The following is a 17,871-nucleotide window of genomic DNA, read 5'->3' on the forward strand; positions in this document are numbered from 1 at the left end:
CTCCAGGGGATCTTCCCAACCCAGGGATCGAACCCAAGTCTCCCGCATTGCAGGAGGATTATTTACCATCTGATCCACAAGGGAAGCCCAAGAATACTGGAGTGGGCAGCCTAGCCTAACCCTTCTCTAGGGGATCATTCCCATCCAGGAATTGAACCAGGGTCTCCTGCATTGCAGGCATAATTCTTTATCAGGGAAAGTGAAAGTGAAAGTCGCTCAGTTGTGTCTTGACTCTTTGCCACCCTTTGGACTATACAGTCCATGGAATTCTCTAGGCCAGAATACTGGAATGGGTAGCCTTTCCCTTCTCCAGGGGATCTTCCCAACCCAGGGATCAAACCCAGATCTCCCACCCTGCAGGCAGATTCTTTACCAACTGAGCTATAAGAGAAGCCCAAGAATACTGGAGTGGGTAGCCTACTCCTCTCCAGCAGATCTTCCCGACCCAGGAATCGAACCAGTGTCTCCAGCATTACAGGTGGATTCTTTACCAACTGCTCTATCAGGGAAGCCCCCAAGTAATAAGTATCAAATGGATGTATTGTTATTAGCATTATCAAGTGATAACTGAATTTTTGAGAGTTATTTTCTGTAGATGTACCTTGGACCAGAAAGAAGAAGGAAGAGAGCCTCTAATACTTACACTTGTACAAAAAAGAGTTATGCCAATGTGTGTCAATTAAAATTAACATAATTATTGAGGATGAAAGGGCAAGAAAAGAATCCCAACGTTTTGATGCTCTCGTTCCCTCCTTCTGAAACTGGATTTTGCTGGGAGATGAACTTACAGCTCTGCAGTGTACTGGGGAATGTGGTCTGGGATCTTGGTGAGTTTTTGATTGGAGCAGTCCACTGTGGTCCCTTCGCAGCGGCACTTTTCAGGACAAGCCAAATCGGCAAAGCAGTCCCCACTTAATTTTGATCGATAATCTTCTGTACCTATTGAGGAGTCAAGCCAAAAAAGAAGATACTGAGTCTGAAAGTTAGAATATTTGTTAATTTGTAGGAAGAAAAAAGTAAGGTAACTATAGATTATGCAGCAGGGAGACAACTTGGGGAATTTTGGTCAATGGATGTCAGGAAAGGGTTAAAACAAGGGCTTGGAATTTGCTGGAAAAAAGAGTAACCGGATTCACAGGACAGGAAAACATTAACAGAGTTGAGCTTTTCACAGCTGTACTTTCTGCTGATCCAGTTGTGAGCCATTCTAGCCTATTTGACAGCTAATCACACAATGGCTACTAATCGTGAAAACGTTTATTTTTTTTCTCTGAGTCAAGAATTGAAAATGTATCCAGTAATAAACATATGCCTATATATCATTTTCAATCAGGGCTTTCAAGGCAAATAGATGGACTCAGGTTTTTTAATTTTCTATGGTCTTTTATTATTCTCTCCCTCTCACATAATCTTCAGAAATGCTTAAAAAGCCCTCTTTTGTTCATTTGGATTTTATAAAAAGAGACAAGTAAATCCTGATTTAAGCCTCAGCAGCTTGTCATGCTGTAGAAAGCTGCGTGACGTTCCATGGTGCTTGACGGAACCATGTTTTACTCATACCTGGCAACCACATGGTTAGATCAAGCACAACAGAAAATCTCGCTACATAACCACTACACCATCCACTAGGCCAAGGGTAAGACCAAGAGGAGAGATGGAGGGAAGCAGGAGAGAAGCTACAGACGCTCTGGAAACGTAATACTGTTTACATGACATGCATTCTTCCCGCAAGAATGTTTATGACCATAGTAAGAGTATTACTACCGAAGAGTTCCTGGAAACACAAAGAAGGGGCTATACTGAAAGGTGCCTCCCGCGTTCCTCAGAACTGCAGAATGGAAACAACAGCTTTTTCGGGAACAACATCCAGGGAGAAGTTGAAGGTGCGCTACAAGGACAACAGAGAGGCTCAACAGATCTGTGGTGTCTTCTTGAAAAAAATAAAAACAAATAAGAAGGCGCAAAAGAGTGAGACTAAAAGAAGATACATCAGGATTGAAAAGGGAGGATATTATGTTTCAGATCAGACACTTTTACTTACAGCCCAAATGGTGAATTCCTGAAAAAGTAAAGATCACCCAGAAGGAAAGAAAGACAGAGCAGACCCAAGTAAGATTCACATAGTATATATAAAACTCACTAAGGTTTAGTCCTTCCTCCCTGACTGTGGCAATTATTGGGGAATGGCCTGGTGTGACAGGAACCGTCATGCTTTGTAAACTTTCATAATCATTTTGTGAAGCACAGTGGTCTTACAGGAAAAGCAATGACATACAAGATGCATAGCACAAATTAAGTTCTTGTCAAGTCCTTTAAAAGATGAACTCTCTTTACAAGATAAATTTTGTTCTGAGTGATCACTGTACTATCTAGATGCCATCCAGAATGGTGGTAGGCAAACAGACACGTAAAATGAAATAGAATGAAGATTATGAGATTGATCATCAAGGACTCCCGCTGGAAAATTTGGACGAAACCTTAGGTCTTGTGGCTTACATGATTTTAATGACGTTTCCAACTCATAAATAATGTTACTGAATTAAAAGGAATCAGGATCTTGGAAGAAGTTCGCAAAGTTGAATATAATAGTTTCATTACATTTGGCAATTAATGTCATGACATTTACGACATGACGTGAGGATCTGTCGTATTGTGATTTAAGTTTTCATTTTAAAAGTGAAATAAAGAAAATGCAGGGAATAAAGTGTAAAATGACAGATACACGAGGTATTTTACATTGAAAATAATCTACATTCAATGCAATGACAATAATACTTATTTTATGACTACTCTCTCAGTAAGCTTAGATTTTAATTAATATCTGGGGGTGGGGGAGAGGGAGCAGAGGCTCAAATAATTTTTCTGAGTCCTGACTTCTAGAATTACGCTTTTAAATCATGTAAACTGAATAATCAGAAATTGACAATTAAGCCGTGATATCTGATATAGAGGGTTTTTTTTTTTTTTTTTCCTCGCAAAACCTATTTTGGCTGCTGTTAATCTTATTAACAGCGTCACCAACTCAATGCATATCTGACTCGATGGATGGCATCACTGACTAGATGGGCATGAGTCTGAGTAAGCTCTGGGAGGTGGTGATGGACAGGGAAGCCTGGTGTGCTGCAGTCCATGGGGTCACAAAGAGTTGGACACGACTGAGCAACTGAACTGAACTGAATCTTATTAACAAAATTTTGAAAACAACCTGATTTTGTTCTTTACTTGGTGAATTTGAAATACTAATTTCTAATTATTGAAAAAGCATATTTAAATGTAATAGATTGAATATTTTGATAATAATTATATTAACTTCTCTAATTTGGACACTTAAGTAATATCAGTGTTTTATCCTATGGGGGGTTCTGTTTTTCAATATAACTTTTTCTGGGTAATAGTTATCAGATGACTTTCTATTTAATAATTGGGTAAAAATAATAAATTTTGAAGATTGCCAGTGAAGGTCAATTTTTCTTTTCAACATGTTACTTCTGGAGCCAGTGTAATATACAAAATATTACTGATCATTCAAGTCAAAATATGTAATAAAACAAAATCAGTTAAATGCATAAAATTATTCATATTATAATTCAACAATGGCAAGCAAGGTATAGTTCCTTAAAATAGAGACCAAACCTAGAATTCTTAAGAGAAAATGTGTTCTTTTTTACACTAACAGTTTAGAAATATCTTTATTTATAACTATTAAAATATTCTATAGTCTAGAATATACCCAGGAGATTACAAATGTAGCCAATGAGTTACTAACATGTATTTTTAAATAATAGTTTAAAACAAACAAGTCAAGAGGCATTTTACACAATTGGCAGGCAAGGAAGAAATAAGTAAAGAAACATACTTCAAAGAACTAGTTCTAGAATCATCAGCTTTGACACTGTTAAGACTGCAGTGGTAAAATATTTCAATTATTTTTCTAAGAAACACTCCATTCAACTAAGTTATTCAAGGCACTGGGTGCTCATGATACTTTCAGGATGGATGTCAATCCTGCTTTCATGGAGTTGTTATACTACAAGTCCAAAGATGCAAGAATTTCAGATCACAAACGAAGTACAGCTGCACATAAACCAGTAGGAAGCTGATGCTTTGGTCTAAAAAGTGAAGCACAGCAAACCAAGTAAAGCAAAAAGTAAGGGATACTTTTTTAGTATAGAAAAATCTCTATAAAATAGTAAATCTCATAATTGAAAACACAGTTTTGTGTGTTTGTGACTGATTGCATGTAGAACTAGTTCTTTGACAACAGAAAGGTCTGTCTTTAAAACCAGCTCAAGAAGCTATATTTTAAAAACAGGTTGAAAGGTCAGATATACAACATAAGGAGAGAAAATGATTTAAGTAGAAAGCCATAGGTTCAAACATTTTAGCTACTGTGAGAAATTTTAGATAATGTGCCAGAGTGAGAGAGAGAGAAAAAAAGTGGGAGTTTAATAATATATATGTTTAACATCAGAAGCTGCATGCAAAGGTCAGGTTTTCAGGAAAAAGTTACTAGTGATCTATGCAGGATCTAGCTACACAGTATCCACTGGACTTTTGAAAGCATGCATATCAAAGTTTTAGAAGCTAGGTTTTATAAGTGAGGAAAAGGTGTCTGCAGTTAGTCCTACTACCGAGCAAAACCTACCTGGAATGAAATACTGTTCTTTAGCTAAATAAAAAAAAGAGAAAAAAAATAGAAGATGCACCTGAATGTCAGCAAGCAGAGATATGAGTTATATTAGATTAAGAATGGACTAAAGTTACTATAGATAATTAAGTGAAAAAAATGTATATTCACAGCAGTGGCTGAAGTATAACCATGAGTAGAAATGCATCTAGAATCATGGACAATAAACGGCTTTTTTTGATATTAGCTTTTTAGTATGAATTAACTGCCGAATGTGAAATAACGCCTGGAATAGTTAGGTAGTGTACTACCCAAAACATAAACAATGCATTTTATTTTGAGAAAATAGAAAGGATTATACCAAAGCAAATAGTAAATTTCAATGAACTAAGTTTTCTCTTTAATATTAATACAATGCACCTATATTTCACTTTTTATAAGTAAAGGTAATATTCCCAAAGTGTTAAAAGATGGCCTTTTAGAAAAAAAAATATATATCCTCACAGTCCTGGTCAAAATGTGAGAATGTAAAGCTAGGAACAAAACATTGCTTTCCTGTGAGAAGCAAGGAATTCAGAGTATTCTGTTTTTCCCCTACTTCTGAACCTGAGCAAATCAAGTAACTAAGTCTCAGTTCACTTTCTCAGAGAAATAGACAATTAACTACTTCACCATTGCTCAATGGAAAACAATACAACAAACACGAGACTTAACAGGCACTGAGTTAGAAGGCCACTGTTAAATTCAAACCCTGGGATTACAGCCTGAAGTACCCAGGCATCTTTCTTCCTTTATTTCTTCTGCTGGATAGTGTGTTAAAAAGGTTACATGTAGGGATTCTATGTGAATGGTGTCTACAGTTCTCTTTATATTTTTCTTCATGGGCAGAAGAAAAAGAAATGCAATTCTGTAATGTTTGGCAATTTAGTCGAAGGTCAGCTGTCTCTACATCTCATTAACTACTGTTTTCAGCAACACAGGGGAAATGTGACACAAAGTAAGAAATTACCTGAACAACGGAATTTCTTGCTTTTGATCTGTCCAATTCTTTTGTTTGCCAGTCGCCGGGGACTGGTGCAGCGGGCGCCACTGGTCTCAATTGGGTTGGTATGGAGATAATCCGCCAGCCACTTGAGATGGCAGTCACAAATAAAGGGGTTCTGGGCCAAATGCCTTTCAGAAACACATACAGAACACTTTTACACACGACTTGCAATGAACTCAACTCTCAAATCCAGAATGAAAACAACGGTCATCAAATCTGATCCTGATTCTATATACATACATGGTTTGAATGGCCCGGAGAGGTGAAAAGGTCCCCTTGGCGATGGTCTGAAGCTTGTTGTCGTATAAGGAGAGAAGGTTCAGGTTGTGCAGATCCTGAAAAGCATCTACCCGAAGGCAGTTTATCTTGTTGGCATTCAGTAATCTGTTTGATCAAACAGTCATAGAATTAATTACAGTGTAGTATCTCATTAACCCACCTTCAAGACTCTTGTTCTTGAGAAAATACAATCAAGAAATTCATTTCTTTTAACCTTGACACTAAGATTTAAATGTCATTATTGAGGTATCACAGGTTGAAGATTTGGGGTCATGGCAGATAAAGCAAGGGTCATATCTAATGATTGGATTGCCTAAATCTAGTGGTCCTTACACATTTATCCAACAAAAATTATTAAAGATATTCTCTGGAAGGTGCAGAAATACAGCAATAGACAAAGATGGGTGAGACAAGCCTTTGCTGTCAAAGGCTCCATAAAGTCCTCATAAACATTAGTCTTCATAAACATGGAGCTGCTCTATGAAAAAGAAGTCCAATCCATTCTCAGAACAGTAGCTGGAGTGAGACTTCTAAACATAATCAGATCACGTCACTCCTCTCCCAAACCATGAAGTAACTCCCAATTTGCTCTGAATAACCCAAGACCTGACAATAGCCCAAAATTCCCAATGGGATCTTTGATTCCCTTTTCCAAACTCTTGCTGTTCTTTAGTCACTAAGTCATGTCCAACCCTTTGCGATCCCATGGACTGTAGCTTGCCAGGCTCCTCTCTCCATGGGATTCTCTAGGCAAGAATACTGGAGTGAGTTGCCATTTCCTCTTCCAGGGGATCTTCCCAACCCAGGGATCAAACTCACATCTCCTATGTCTCCTGCATTGCAGACGAATTCTTTATCCACTGAGCCATCAGGGAAGCTCTATTCTGCAGTATAGATATCCAATTCACTTTGTTTGGCACCGTATCTCACAAACTTTTTTTTCTCATATGCTGCTGCTAAGTCACTTCAGTCGTGTCTGACTCTGTGCGACCCCATAGACGGCAGCCCACCAGGCTCTCCCATCCCCAGGATTCTCCAGGCAAGAACACTGGAGTGGGTGGCCATCTCCTTCTCCAGTGCATGCATGCATGCTAAGTCGCTTCAGTCATGTCTGACTCTGCGTGACCCTATGGACAGCAGCCCACAAGGCTCCTCTGTCCACAGGATTCTCTAGGCAAGAATACTGGAGTGGGTTGCCATTTCCTTCTCCATTTTCTCATATATTTTACCAATATTCAATATTAGGATTATGTGGAGCCATGGCTTACAGATCTGGCGCAAACGTCATCCTTACAGGTTACATGTCACCTTGTCTGTGCTTTTATTCATGCTTGCTTCAACTATGGGAATACACGGGTCCTGCTCTCCATCTGCCTCAACCATCTGGCCTATCAAGACCTCAGAGGAGGCTCACTTTCTTCAGAGCAAGACTTTTTCAGAATACAACTTCCACCCAACTAACAAGCTCCTTCCTCTACTTTCCAGAGCAAGTTAGTCAGTGTTACCTAGTTTCATCAACTATTTTATACAGGCCCACATGTTTGCCTGCAGAGAGTTTAGCCTTCTGGGGGCAGAAAAGTTTTTGATAGTTATTCTCTCTCACCATTTTGTTTAGAGCTTTGATGCTTAGGATTTTAACAAATACTTGGCAGCTCAAAAATGTGCTATATGGTTTGGGTGTGATGTCTTTCTAACACACTGAATACTGTTTCGCAATTTGCCCAACAGACCCTCTGTGATTAACAAAGGGTATTTCAGTTTTACTTGCTTTTTAAATATCTCAACTCTCTGCCTGTGCAAAGTCAGGACTTCCTCGTGGTAGTTCTCTTTGCTGTACTTGTCTTTTTTTTTTTTTTTAAACTCACCTTTGCATTTTCCCTGGTAGCTCAAATGGTTAAGAATCTGCCTGCAATGCAGGAGACTTGGGTTTGATCCCTGGGTTGGGAAGATCCTCTAGAGAAGGGGATGGCAACCCACTCTAGTATTTTTGCCTGGAAAATTCCATGGACAGAGGAGCCTGGCGGGCTACAGTCCATGGAGTCACAAAGAATCAGACACGACTGAGTGATTAACACTTTCACTTTGCTTCTTTTTATTTTTTTATGGACATACTATTTAGGTGTGTTTTCTTTCTTTATTTTTTTGTCCACACCATGAGACATGTAGTATCTTAGTTCCTGAACCAGGGATCAGAGGTTTTTTTTTTTTTTTTTTTAATCTTCTTTTAGGAACTGCAGTTTTGGCCTTCTCTGTGGTCTATAGAATCCTTTCCTAAGAGCTTATAGGCCTGATTTGAGGTACGGACTGATTAATCCCATACCTCCTCACTCAGGGCCATGACAGGCGGCATGGAGCTAACTGAAAGAGGAGGCAGGCAGCAGAATGCTAATACAGGGAGAAAGCAGGGAGTCTGGGAGACAATGAAAGAAAGTGCTTCTCTGAGAATTTTGTACTTACTTTCCTTTCAGGTGGTCCAGAAATCGGGGGAAAAATATTGAACACTACTTTCTTTCGTTCCTTCCATTTACCTACTTCTCCCAAATATCTCATCTGTTCAAATGGATCTAAGAAGCTTAACTGAATCAAATTCTCAGCTAACCTTAGAGAGTCAATTGTGCCTTATTAGTCCCGGCAGGCTTAGTCTAGGGACAGAATTTAAGGCACAGTGAGAAAGCTGGTGTTTTGAGTAAGATTTATCTACATAGAGATTCCAAGGGTTTATTAACCCATTTACTACATCAACTACCAATAAGTATGGGAGGAAAGGAAAAAAGGTGCAACTTTAAGTGTCGATACCACACGGGGCAGTGGTAGCAGAAGAAATTAGAAGTAAATGGGAAAGAGAACAGTGCTAGGAAATTGTGGAAGAACTGACAGAAAAGCACATAAAAAATAGACAACATTTGGCTGTAGCACACAGCTATACCTAACTTCCTTGCAAGGGTTATAAAATAATTTGATGCCCAAATAAAATCACTAGGTTACAAAAGTCAGTATTTAGCATGGCTGATTGGTTTGTTGTAAAATGAATTTATTGGGTTATATAGCATTAAGAAGAGAGAGAATGGAACAGAATTGACAGTACGATATATAATAAGGTTAAATATTGCTTTGTTAACAATTTGTTTCATGTGTGTGTGTGAGTATGAATAGGGCTGTGATATATAATATGCTTCTGCATAATAATAAACAGTTAAAAATATGAATAATAGGATATAATGATAACCATACATTTATCAAGTAAAGAAAAAGATCCACATTTTGGAAGTTTGTGGGATTAGGAACACATTTTTACCAAGTAAATGGTACAAACCTAACACCAACAAATGCATACACTCAAAAGAGAAAACAGCATTCTAAACTTAAGAATTTTAAAGTAAACTGGCTGTGAGCTAGTTGAGAGCAGAAATTGTAGCATACTCATCTTTTCCTCCATAGCAGCTAGGTCAGTGTGTGCCCCAAAAGAGATATCCTATAAATGTTTGGGGATATGAATAGATTTTGATGATCCAACACTAACAATCTTAGTATTAACATATGTTTTTTTCAATCTCATTTTCATATGAGCATTCATTATGACATCTGGAGTCAATTCTTATTCTTATGAATTTGTATCATAAATACTTCTTTTGAGACAAATGAGTTGTAGCTGTTCTCTAAGCAGAGTGGTCTTTAAATATTAAAATCCAGGAAATTTACAGATGATTCTCTCACTAAAGATTAGTTTGTTAACACTCTGTCCTAGACTACAAGAGACCTTTTTTGTGTTGGGGGATTTTATTCTAGCATTGTCACTGTTAGAGATTTTTTTGGACAAACATGAATAAACATATCACCATGTCTTTCTCCTTCCCAAGTACTATTAAATCAAAACAGATAAATTTCATAAAGGGCAAAGACTGCAGAAACTTGAAATGATAGAACAGCTGGGACACTCACATTTATGACACTGTGGAAAGAAAGGTTTGGGGACAATTTCAAAGTATTGTGTCTTCAAATAAATAACCATCATCAATGTTAGCTTCACTAATCTTTTCCATTTCATTAAACTGTGTCATTTTGGATCAAATTTTTCTGAAGCCTCCATGAAAATATAAGACGGTACACTGAGTAAAATATAATATTTAGGTTCAACAGATGAAAAACAATCAAATACTTACAGTAGCTGTAAGGAAAATAGTCCTTCAAATAAACTTTTTGGGAGTTCTGTGATTTTATTTCCATAGAGGACACTGGAAAACACATGATTTAAACAAACAAAAAGAAATAAACTTAGAGACCAGCCAGCAAAACAAATTTATCCAAACAAACATGTTCAGGTATAAAGGAGGTTAGTAAGCTCCATATATCATAAAGCCACAGCAGAGTAAACAAACTTTAATTTGGAAATGTTTCTCCCCTGATTATGGTGTGTGTTTATGGTAGAAAGTTTGGAAACCAGAGAAAAACAAAAAATTAAGGAAAATTAACATGATTTATAATTTTACTGTCCTTTCACAGAAATGTCCACTGTTAATGTGTCATGTTTTTATACACAAATACACACAGCTCTTTTTATGAAAGCACATGGGATATAACAAAGCAGAACGCTAACCTGGAATCCATTGTTCTTCAAAGGGGTAACATTTAGAATAATCATAATGGTTAAGAGTGAAAGGAATCCATATAAGTGTAAAATATTTGTTTTAAATATATAATGTATATACATCAGAAATGTAAAATTTGCAAAGACAGTGATCATTAGTATTTATACAGACTTTTTAAAATGTTTGTTCCCCAAAGAAATATGAGTAGGAATGCATCCTTGTGTCCTCACCCCGCCCCCCACCACATTAGCCACTAAGTGTAACTATAAAGTGCAGGGACCTCAACAATCACTTTAGAATATCTAATGCCTAGGCTTTGGCACACAGTGATGTTCTAACATGGGATTGATGAATAAATATTGTTTGAAGAGGAAAATGAAGTAAAAACTAGCACAGGAATAAATCAAGGGGATTATCTTATTCACAGAAATGGTGAAATGAGAGAATTTCAACAGCAAGGAAATGAAAACGATCGACTCATCATGCTGGCTACTGACAACAGGTCTGCAATGACGCCCTTCTCTTCTCAGCCTCATAAAGGAGGGGAAGGACCATAATAATGTGAAGGAAAAGACAGAAATTGTATTTTTAAGGGGACAAATGAGTTGTAGCTATTCTCTAAGCAGTCCATGGTGTCGCGAAGAGTGGGACATAACTTGGCAACTGAATAATAACAACAATCAAGAGTTATAAAAATGTGTATATAAATTTTTAGTAAGTAGTTTCTCTCAGGAGTTTAAGGAAAAAAATCAGAGACAAATACAATATTTTATGTGCTAAATATTAATTGTGGCCTAATTTATAATGGTGAAAAATGAAATACAAATAAAATGTTCCCAGATTGTAAAGAAGAGGATTGGCTAAATATATATTTCACATTGATAAAAATCATGTTTGAAGAAATATTTGGGGACATGAAAGTATTTATGTATGATCTGTGCCGGTCACACCCAGCTCCTTGTGGCCCCATGGACTGTGGCCCATCAGGTTCCTCTTCCATGGAATTTTCCAGGCAAGAATACTGGAGTGGGTTGCCATTTCCTACTTCAGGGGATCTTCCCGACCCAGGGATTGAAGCCGCATCTCTTGCATCCCCTGCATTGGCAGGCAGGTTCTTTACCACTAGTATCACCTGGGAAACCCTTATGATATTAAGTTTAAAACAGCAAAATACTGAAGAATATATTACAGTATAATTTCATTTAGAAAAATATACTCATATATACTTAGAAAAAAGTGGACGATCTCTAGATTGTAGGTGATTTGCCATTCAGAGGTCATTTGAATTTGCATCTATCTATCTATATATTTAAAAAAATTTTCTCTACAATGGGCATATATACGTTAAGAGTCAGAAACATTCGTCTGGAAAAGAAATAAATGGATATTATAAAATGTAAAATAAAAAGCTGAAATGAGAATCAAAATACGTTTGGCAGCTGTACCTGACTTCTGTTCAGAAAGGAAGGGAAATGACAATGCAAGAGAGATGAATCAGAGTGAGGAAAAAGCTGTTCCCTTTTAAGATGTGAGTGAGAGGTGGGATAAATTATAAAATATGAAGAAAATTCTTAAGGAAATAAGTCTGGGTACTATATTGTACAAGTAGACATACCATTTGTATAGATTCTAGTGGTATAGTTATACGGTTTGACATAAAAAGTCATTTATGTAGAATATAGATTTTTTTAAAAATGTAAGTCAGAGAAGAAACAATTTTAAAAACACAAAAACAAAAGAGAATTCTATATTGTCAGACTCAAGGAGTAAAGGGATTAAGAAAAGGTAAAGCAATACTAAGATATGTCTTTAGGTCAAGAGTAAGAGAAAGAGGGCTTTAGGGAACAAATGATCAGATCAAGTTGGCACCAATTTGGGTATTCAATAGAATATCATTCAAGTAATGCATTCAGCAATAGATATTATACATTTACCATCTGCCAGGAATTTTGCAGGTTCTAAGCTTGGTGCCCAATTAAACTGAATCCACCTGTTACTTGTTCATGTGTGTGTGCATGCTAAGTTGCTTCAGCTGTGTCTGACTCTGTGGGACCCTATGGACTGTAGCTTGCCAGGCTCCTCTGTCCATGGGATTCTCCAGGCAAGAATACAGGAGTGGATAACTTGTTCAATGTTCACCATTTGCCCATGTGCCAGTCACGATATAACCAAGATAAATAAAAGGTATGGTTTCAAAGAGTCAACCAAAAGGGTGCATGATTGCACTTTACATTTTCTGCCAGCAGTTGTTTCCCTGGTTTTGGACTTCATATACTAAAACAAACAAACAAACAAAAATGAACCTAGGCAGACACTGCAGGTGAAGTGATAGTTTTCCTTTTTTTTTTTCTGGTCCAAAGAAAACTGCAGTTTTCTGAGCAGACCAGCATCAGTTCAGTTCAGTTCAGTCGCTCAGTCGTGTCCGACTCTTTGCGACCCCATGGACTGCAGCACTCCAGGCCTCCCTGTCCATCACCAACTCCCAGAGTTTATTCAAATTCATGTTCATTGAGTCAGTGATGCCATCTAACCATCTCATCCTCTGTCGTCCCCTTCTCCTCCTGCCCTCAATCTTTCCCAGCATCAGGGTCTTTTCAAATGAGTCAGTTCTTTGCATCAGGTGGCCAAAGTATTGGAGTTTCAGCTTCAACATCAGTCCTTCCAATGAACACTCAGAATGGATCTCCTTTAGGATAGACTGGTTGGATCTCCTTGCAGTCCAAGGGACTCTCGAGAGTCTTCTCCAACACCACAGTTCAAAAGAAACAATTCTTCAGCGCTCAGTTTTCTTCACAGTCCAACTCTCACATCCATACATGACCACTGGAAAAACCATAGCCTTGACTAGACGGACCTTTGTTGGCAAAGTAATGTCTCTGCTTTTTAATATGCTATCTAGGTTGGTTATAACTTTCCTTTCAAGGAGTAAGCATCTTTTAATTTCATGGCTGCAGTCACCATCTGCAGTGATTTTGGAGCCCCCCAAAATAGTCTCTCACTGTTTCCATTGTTTCCCCATCTATTTGGCATGAAGTGATGGGACTGGATGTCATGATCTTAGTTTTCTGGATGTTGAGCTTTAAGCCAACTTTTTCACTCTCCTCTTTCACTTTCATCAAGAGGCTCTTTACAATCCAGATAAGCTGGTACATCTCCTCCCCTTAGTATGAGTGTAAAGTATTCTACAGACCCCAGGTGTTTATCTAAGTATCACACATGTGTATCCTGAAATTCTCACTGGCTACTATTGACTTCGGAAGTTCCTAAGATCACTGCAGTAATTTACATCAATAAGAACTCTTCTGTAAGCATCTCCTCAAACAAAGAAACCAGATTTCATTTTTAAACTTTAAAATTAAAATTTGAAATAATATATACTCTACTTAGTGGACTTCTGAAGATTTTATACAAATTTGAAGGAATAACAGTCTCTGTAAATTCACTTTAGAGTCACTCTAATTAATACAGCAATCTCCCTGGAAGTCCTTTTGACTTTAAAAAGCTGTCATACTTTTCTTATATTTGTTCTTTGAGAGATTAAAGCTGGTTCTTTCAGGGAAGTCTTTAAGGTGATGAAGTAGAGGGTTGGAGGGAGGTCCTTTCACCGGTTATCTTTCACTGTTCTCTGCACGACTTTACCTAGTATCATTTCTAAATGGGACTGTAATTGTCCCCAGTGACAGTGACTATGGGTTTAGGTATGGGATTATAAATGCAGTGCTGATTGGAGCCTCCAAAGTAAACATTTTCCCTTTACTTCTGTAAGAAAACACTGTCAAAAAAGGGGCTCATACTCGATCTCTAAACAGTAAAACTATCGAATTCTAAAATATAAACCCCTAAAAATTGGCTGATTTTAGTGACAGGTAGCAGTTCTCCATAAAAATGATAAAATTCACTAATGACTTATAATAATTAATACTGTTAATAACGTATAGTAAAACACATAAAGGAACATATCCCCTAAATCCAAATTAAAACACAGAGCCATTATTCCTTATGCATTCTACTTTCCTCCAGTTATGTGGTCAATACTTACAGTGAATTCAGAGAGCGTAGTCCTTGGAAAGCATCTGGTGCTAGCTCAGAGATCTGATTATTGCTCAGGTCGCTAAGATTAAAAATAGGGTTAGGTTAAATTAAATATAATGTCAGTGAGATTTACTGCAGGAGAAAGCTATTTATTGCCTTTCCATGTCAGTTTTGCACCTATCAGTATGTGTATAATATTTGCAACATCTGAAGCATCCTAAACTTTTTAAAAAATCACACTTGTAAATCAATTATTGGCTATTTTTCTAAATTATTATTAAAGACGGCATGTCTTATTTTAGAAAACAGAACAGTTAAGAATTTGACTGCATAATATATTGACCACATATGTTCACACTAGTGTGAATTAGTGTGCTAAATTACAGAGAACTTAATAAATTAATATTTTAGCTTTTAACGTTATACTATTATAGAACTAGCAACCAGATAGTCACATCGCTTAATATTTAAGCTGTCAAACACTTAAATATTCATACTTAAATGGATGTCTTTGCATGTTCATGACCTGTATAATTTTTTAAAATTTCATTGATTTCAGAATATTATTCACTCACATTCTTCTAAGCTTTTTATATGGTGAGAAAGCTCCAGGAGGGATGACCTTGATTGAGTTCTGTTCTAAACGTCTGCAATGAAAAATATATTCAATTTTTAAATAGAAATGTGAGCTCTCAGATATGTTTAATTCAAGTCATGACAAGAAGCAAAGGTGATACGCTTCCTGAGTGATATTTTCTTGCTTTTTTCTCCAAAAAGACTATTAAAATTAATTGTGCTCCTCCCTAAACATGGTGCAAGATTGGGAGTAAAAACAAAGTAACTGTGAAAACAATAAGAAGATTCTGGTTTTTAAGCATTGTGGGTTCATTAATATTTAAGCCTGGACTTTGTATAAAAGAGAGAACACCTATGTTGGGAATACATTTTACCAAGTTCAATATCAGTAAGAGAAATATGTTTTAACACTGAAGAGATGTAGAACATGTTTTAGAGATAACTGTAACTCTTCCACAAAAGACATTATTGTTGAATATTAAATTTTATAAGCCATTTCCTCTACAGAAAGCATGTTATAGGTTGAAAAAACTGTTATATGCATAAAATTAAGTTTCAAGCTGCTTCTGAGGCAAAATCTTGAATTTTAAATCTGTAAGTACTACAGATATTTTTGGTAATACTCTCTGGACTCTGTCAATCCATTATGTGGATATTTCATGTGAAAACCACTGCAGGAAAGTGCATTTAAACACAACTGAAGTATTTTTATGATACACTAAAATCTGCAAGTTGAAAATAACCCTCTAACTTTACTCCATACTTCTGCGATCAAAGTAAGACAAGATTTTACCAATCTAGTTATGAAAGACGCAAAATAGTATATTCCATAGGGTGTTTTGGTAAACATTTTAGTCCATTAAGAATGCTGTTTCTCAGCCTCCTCTCTACCTGTACAAATATCCTCAAGTGCACTTCCCAGCCCCTTCTCTCTCTTCTGCTCTGCACCCCAGAGAGCTGATTCCTGAGAACCACACAGTCCAGGCTCAAGCCTGGCTTTTGTGAGACTTGGTCAGGGTGGGACGCTGAAGGAGGGAGGAAGGGAGAAGTCAAAGGAGTCTCCCCTTTTCTGCCTCACGGGGTGTCCTCAGCAGAGGTCTCATTTCCTTTATTTTCGCTCCTGCTAAGGAGTTCCTGACTTCACTCCTGACTTTGTATAATACTAGCTTCTCCTTAGTTCTGTACAGTCCTGGGGGTGGAAGCAGCTTTCTAACCTCTGTGTCACTGTCCACAGCTGTTTGACTCATTCATCATACTAATCCCATCTGCTGAAATACCTGGCATGAGTTCCATTCTTTCATCTGAATTAAAAAATATGTACACATATACATACGCATATACATTTATATTGGCAGGTAGATGCTTTACCATTAGTGACACCTAGGAAGCCCGTTAGTATATTTACATATAAATAGAATATACATATATAGACAATTTATAGGCTATATATGTATCATATACAGCAATTCATTTTTACTGAATGTTGGTAATACTTCGGCATTTATATGTATTACAAACATTTTTTTTAATGAACATCAGATCAAAACAAAATATTTCTAGGAGGTTAAGTCAAATTTCTTAAATTTTGTTCTTTCCTGATTCCAAATCCGTTATTACAATACCACATTTTCTTCGACAGTCTCAGGGTTCACCCTCTGACCTCTTCGTCCCTACGTGCAATGGGCTTTCTCAGTCTTGCTCTTGAACTCACTGTAGCATTTGATATTGTGACCAATCCTTTCCCTGGGATGTGACACTGTATGTTGCTTATTCTTGGTCTGCTTTTCTCTTTTTAATTTATGGCTTCACTTTCTAGTCCTCTAAAGTGAATTATTCCCCAAGTTTCTGTCCTTTTCCTCTCTCACACAAAAGGAAAAATCTCGTCTCTGACGTGCAATGTTAACCATGAGTCTCCCCCTCCAAAAAGCAGAAGTCATTTTGTTCATATTAAAGACAAACTTAAGCTTAAACTATTTATGGAATACATAAATAAGAAAATTAAAATCACTCATAATACATCAGATCAGTGAATTTTGTTTTTCTGCATATATATTTATTTTATATAATTGAAATTTTACTGTATAGAGAATTGTGAGTTGAATCCTTTACACTAAATATAATATCATCTATGTTTTCCTAATCATCAAAAGTTTTGGAAGACCTTATTTTTTAGGCTTTCTTGATGACTGTCAAAATGGTCCATAGTCTTAATCATTTTTTATTGTTAGCCATTGAAATTAATAATAATTTTACATTATTATTAATAATATTCAGTTATTTTAAGATGACTAGTGTGCGGCCTTTTTTTGAAGCCTTCCTTTACTTTCTTTGGTATGGTTAATTGTATCTTTCTCTCTACTCAAGAGTCTTTTCTTCTAAACTCCTCTGCTCTTCTCTGACTGTATTAATTTTTCACATATCCCTTTTCTACCAGGCTGTTAGCTCCTAAGGGGCTGATTTACCCTAGAAGAAAACAAATAAATCCTATGAATAAAATAAGGATTTGGCACCTGGATTATTTATCTAGGTCTTAAGAAAGGGTTACTGTCTTCAAAAGTCCTAAGCATAGCAAAGGCTACTTTAACAATTTCACTGTTACATTTATTGATTACAACTTTATGAATTGATGGCTTAGTGACATATTTTTTTGTGATCCATTCTTGTAGTTGGATTTGAGTAGTTTAAAATGTCATAAATGAAATATAATAAAAACAAGCTATAGACGG

At 36.7% G+C, this 17,871-nt stretch overlaps 1 protein-coding gene across 2 annotated transcripts in view; it reads right to left on the minus strand.

Annotated features, from left to right (window-relative positions):
* Nucleotides 1-17,871, minus strand: part of SLIT2 (slit guidance ligand 2) — a 383,481-nt gene that overhangs the window by 92,020 nt on the left and 273,590 nt on the right. Inside the window, exons 10-16 of one of the 2 annotated variants that reach the window (XM_043438884.1) lie at nucleotides 15,145-15,216; nucleotides 14,577-14,648; nucleotides 10,112-10,183; nucleotides 5,913-6,056; nucleotides 5,637-5,800; nucleotides 4,646-4,669; nucleotides 789-939 (exon numbers count right to left, since the gene is read on the minus strand). In XM_043438884.1, the coding sequence (XP_043294819.1) occupies nucleotides 789-939; nucleotides 4,646-4,669; nucleotides 5,637-5,800; nucleotides 5,913-6,056; nucleotides 10,112-10,183; nucleotides 14,577-14,648; nucleotides 15,145-15,216 (699 nt within the window). The remainder of the gene's footprint in view (nucleotides 1-788; nucleotides 940-4,645; nucleotides 4,670-5,636; nucleotides 5,801-5,912; nucleotides 6,057-10,111; nucleotides 10,184-14,576; nucleotides 14,649-15,144; nucleotides 15,217-17,871) is intronic. The other variant, XM_043438885.1, reaches the window with a different exon arrangement.

This window comes from Cervus canadensis, chromosome 19 (assembly GCF_019320065.1).
Source record: "Cervus canadensis isolate Bull #8, Minnesota chromosome 19, ASM1932006v1, whole genome shotgun sequence".
Lineage (NCBI taxonomy): Eukaryota > Metazoa > Chordata > Mammalia > Artiodactyla > Cervidae > Cervus > Cervus canadensis.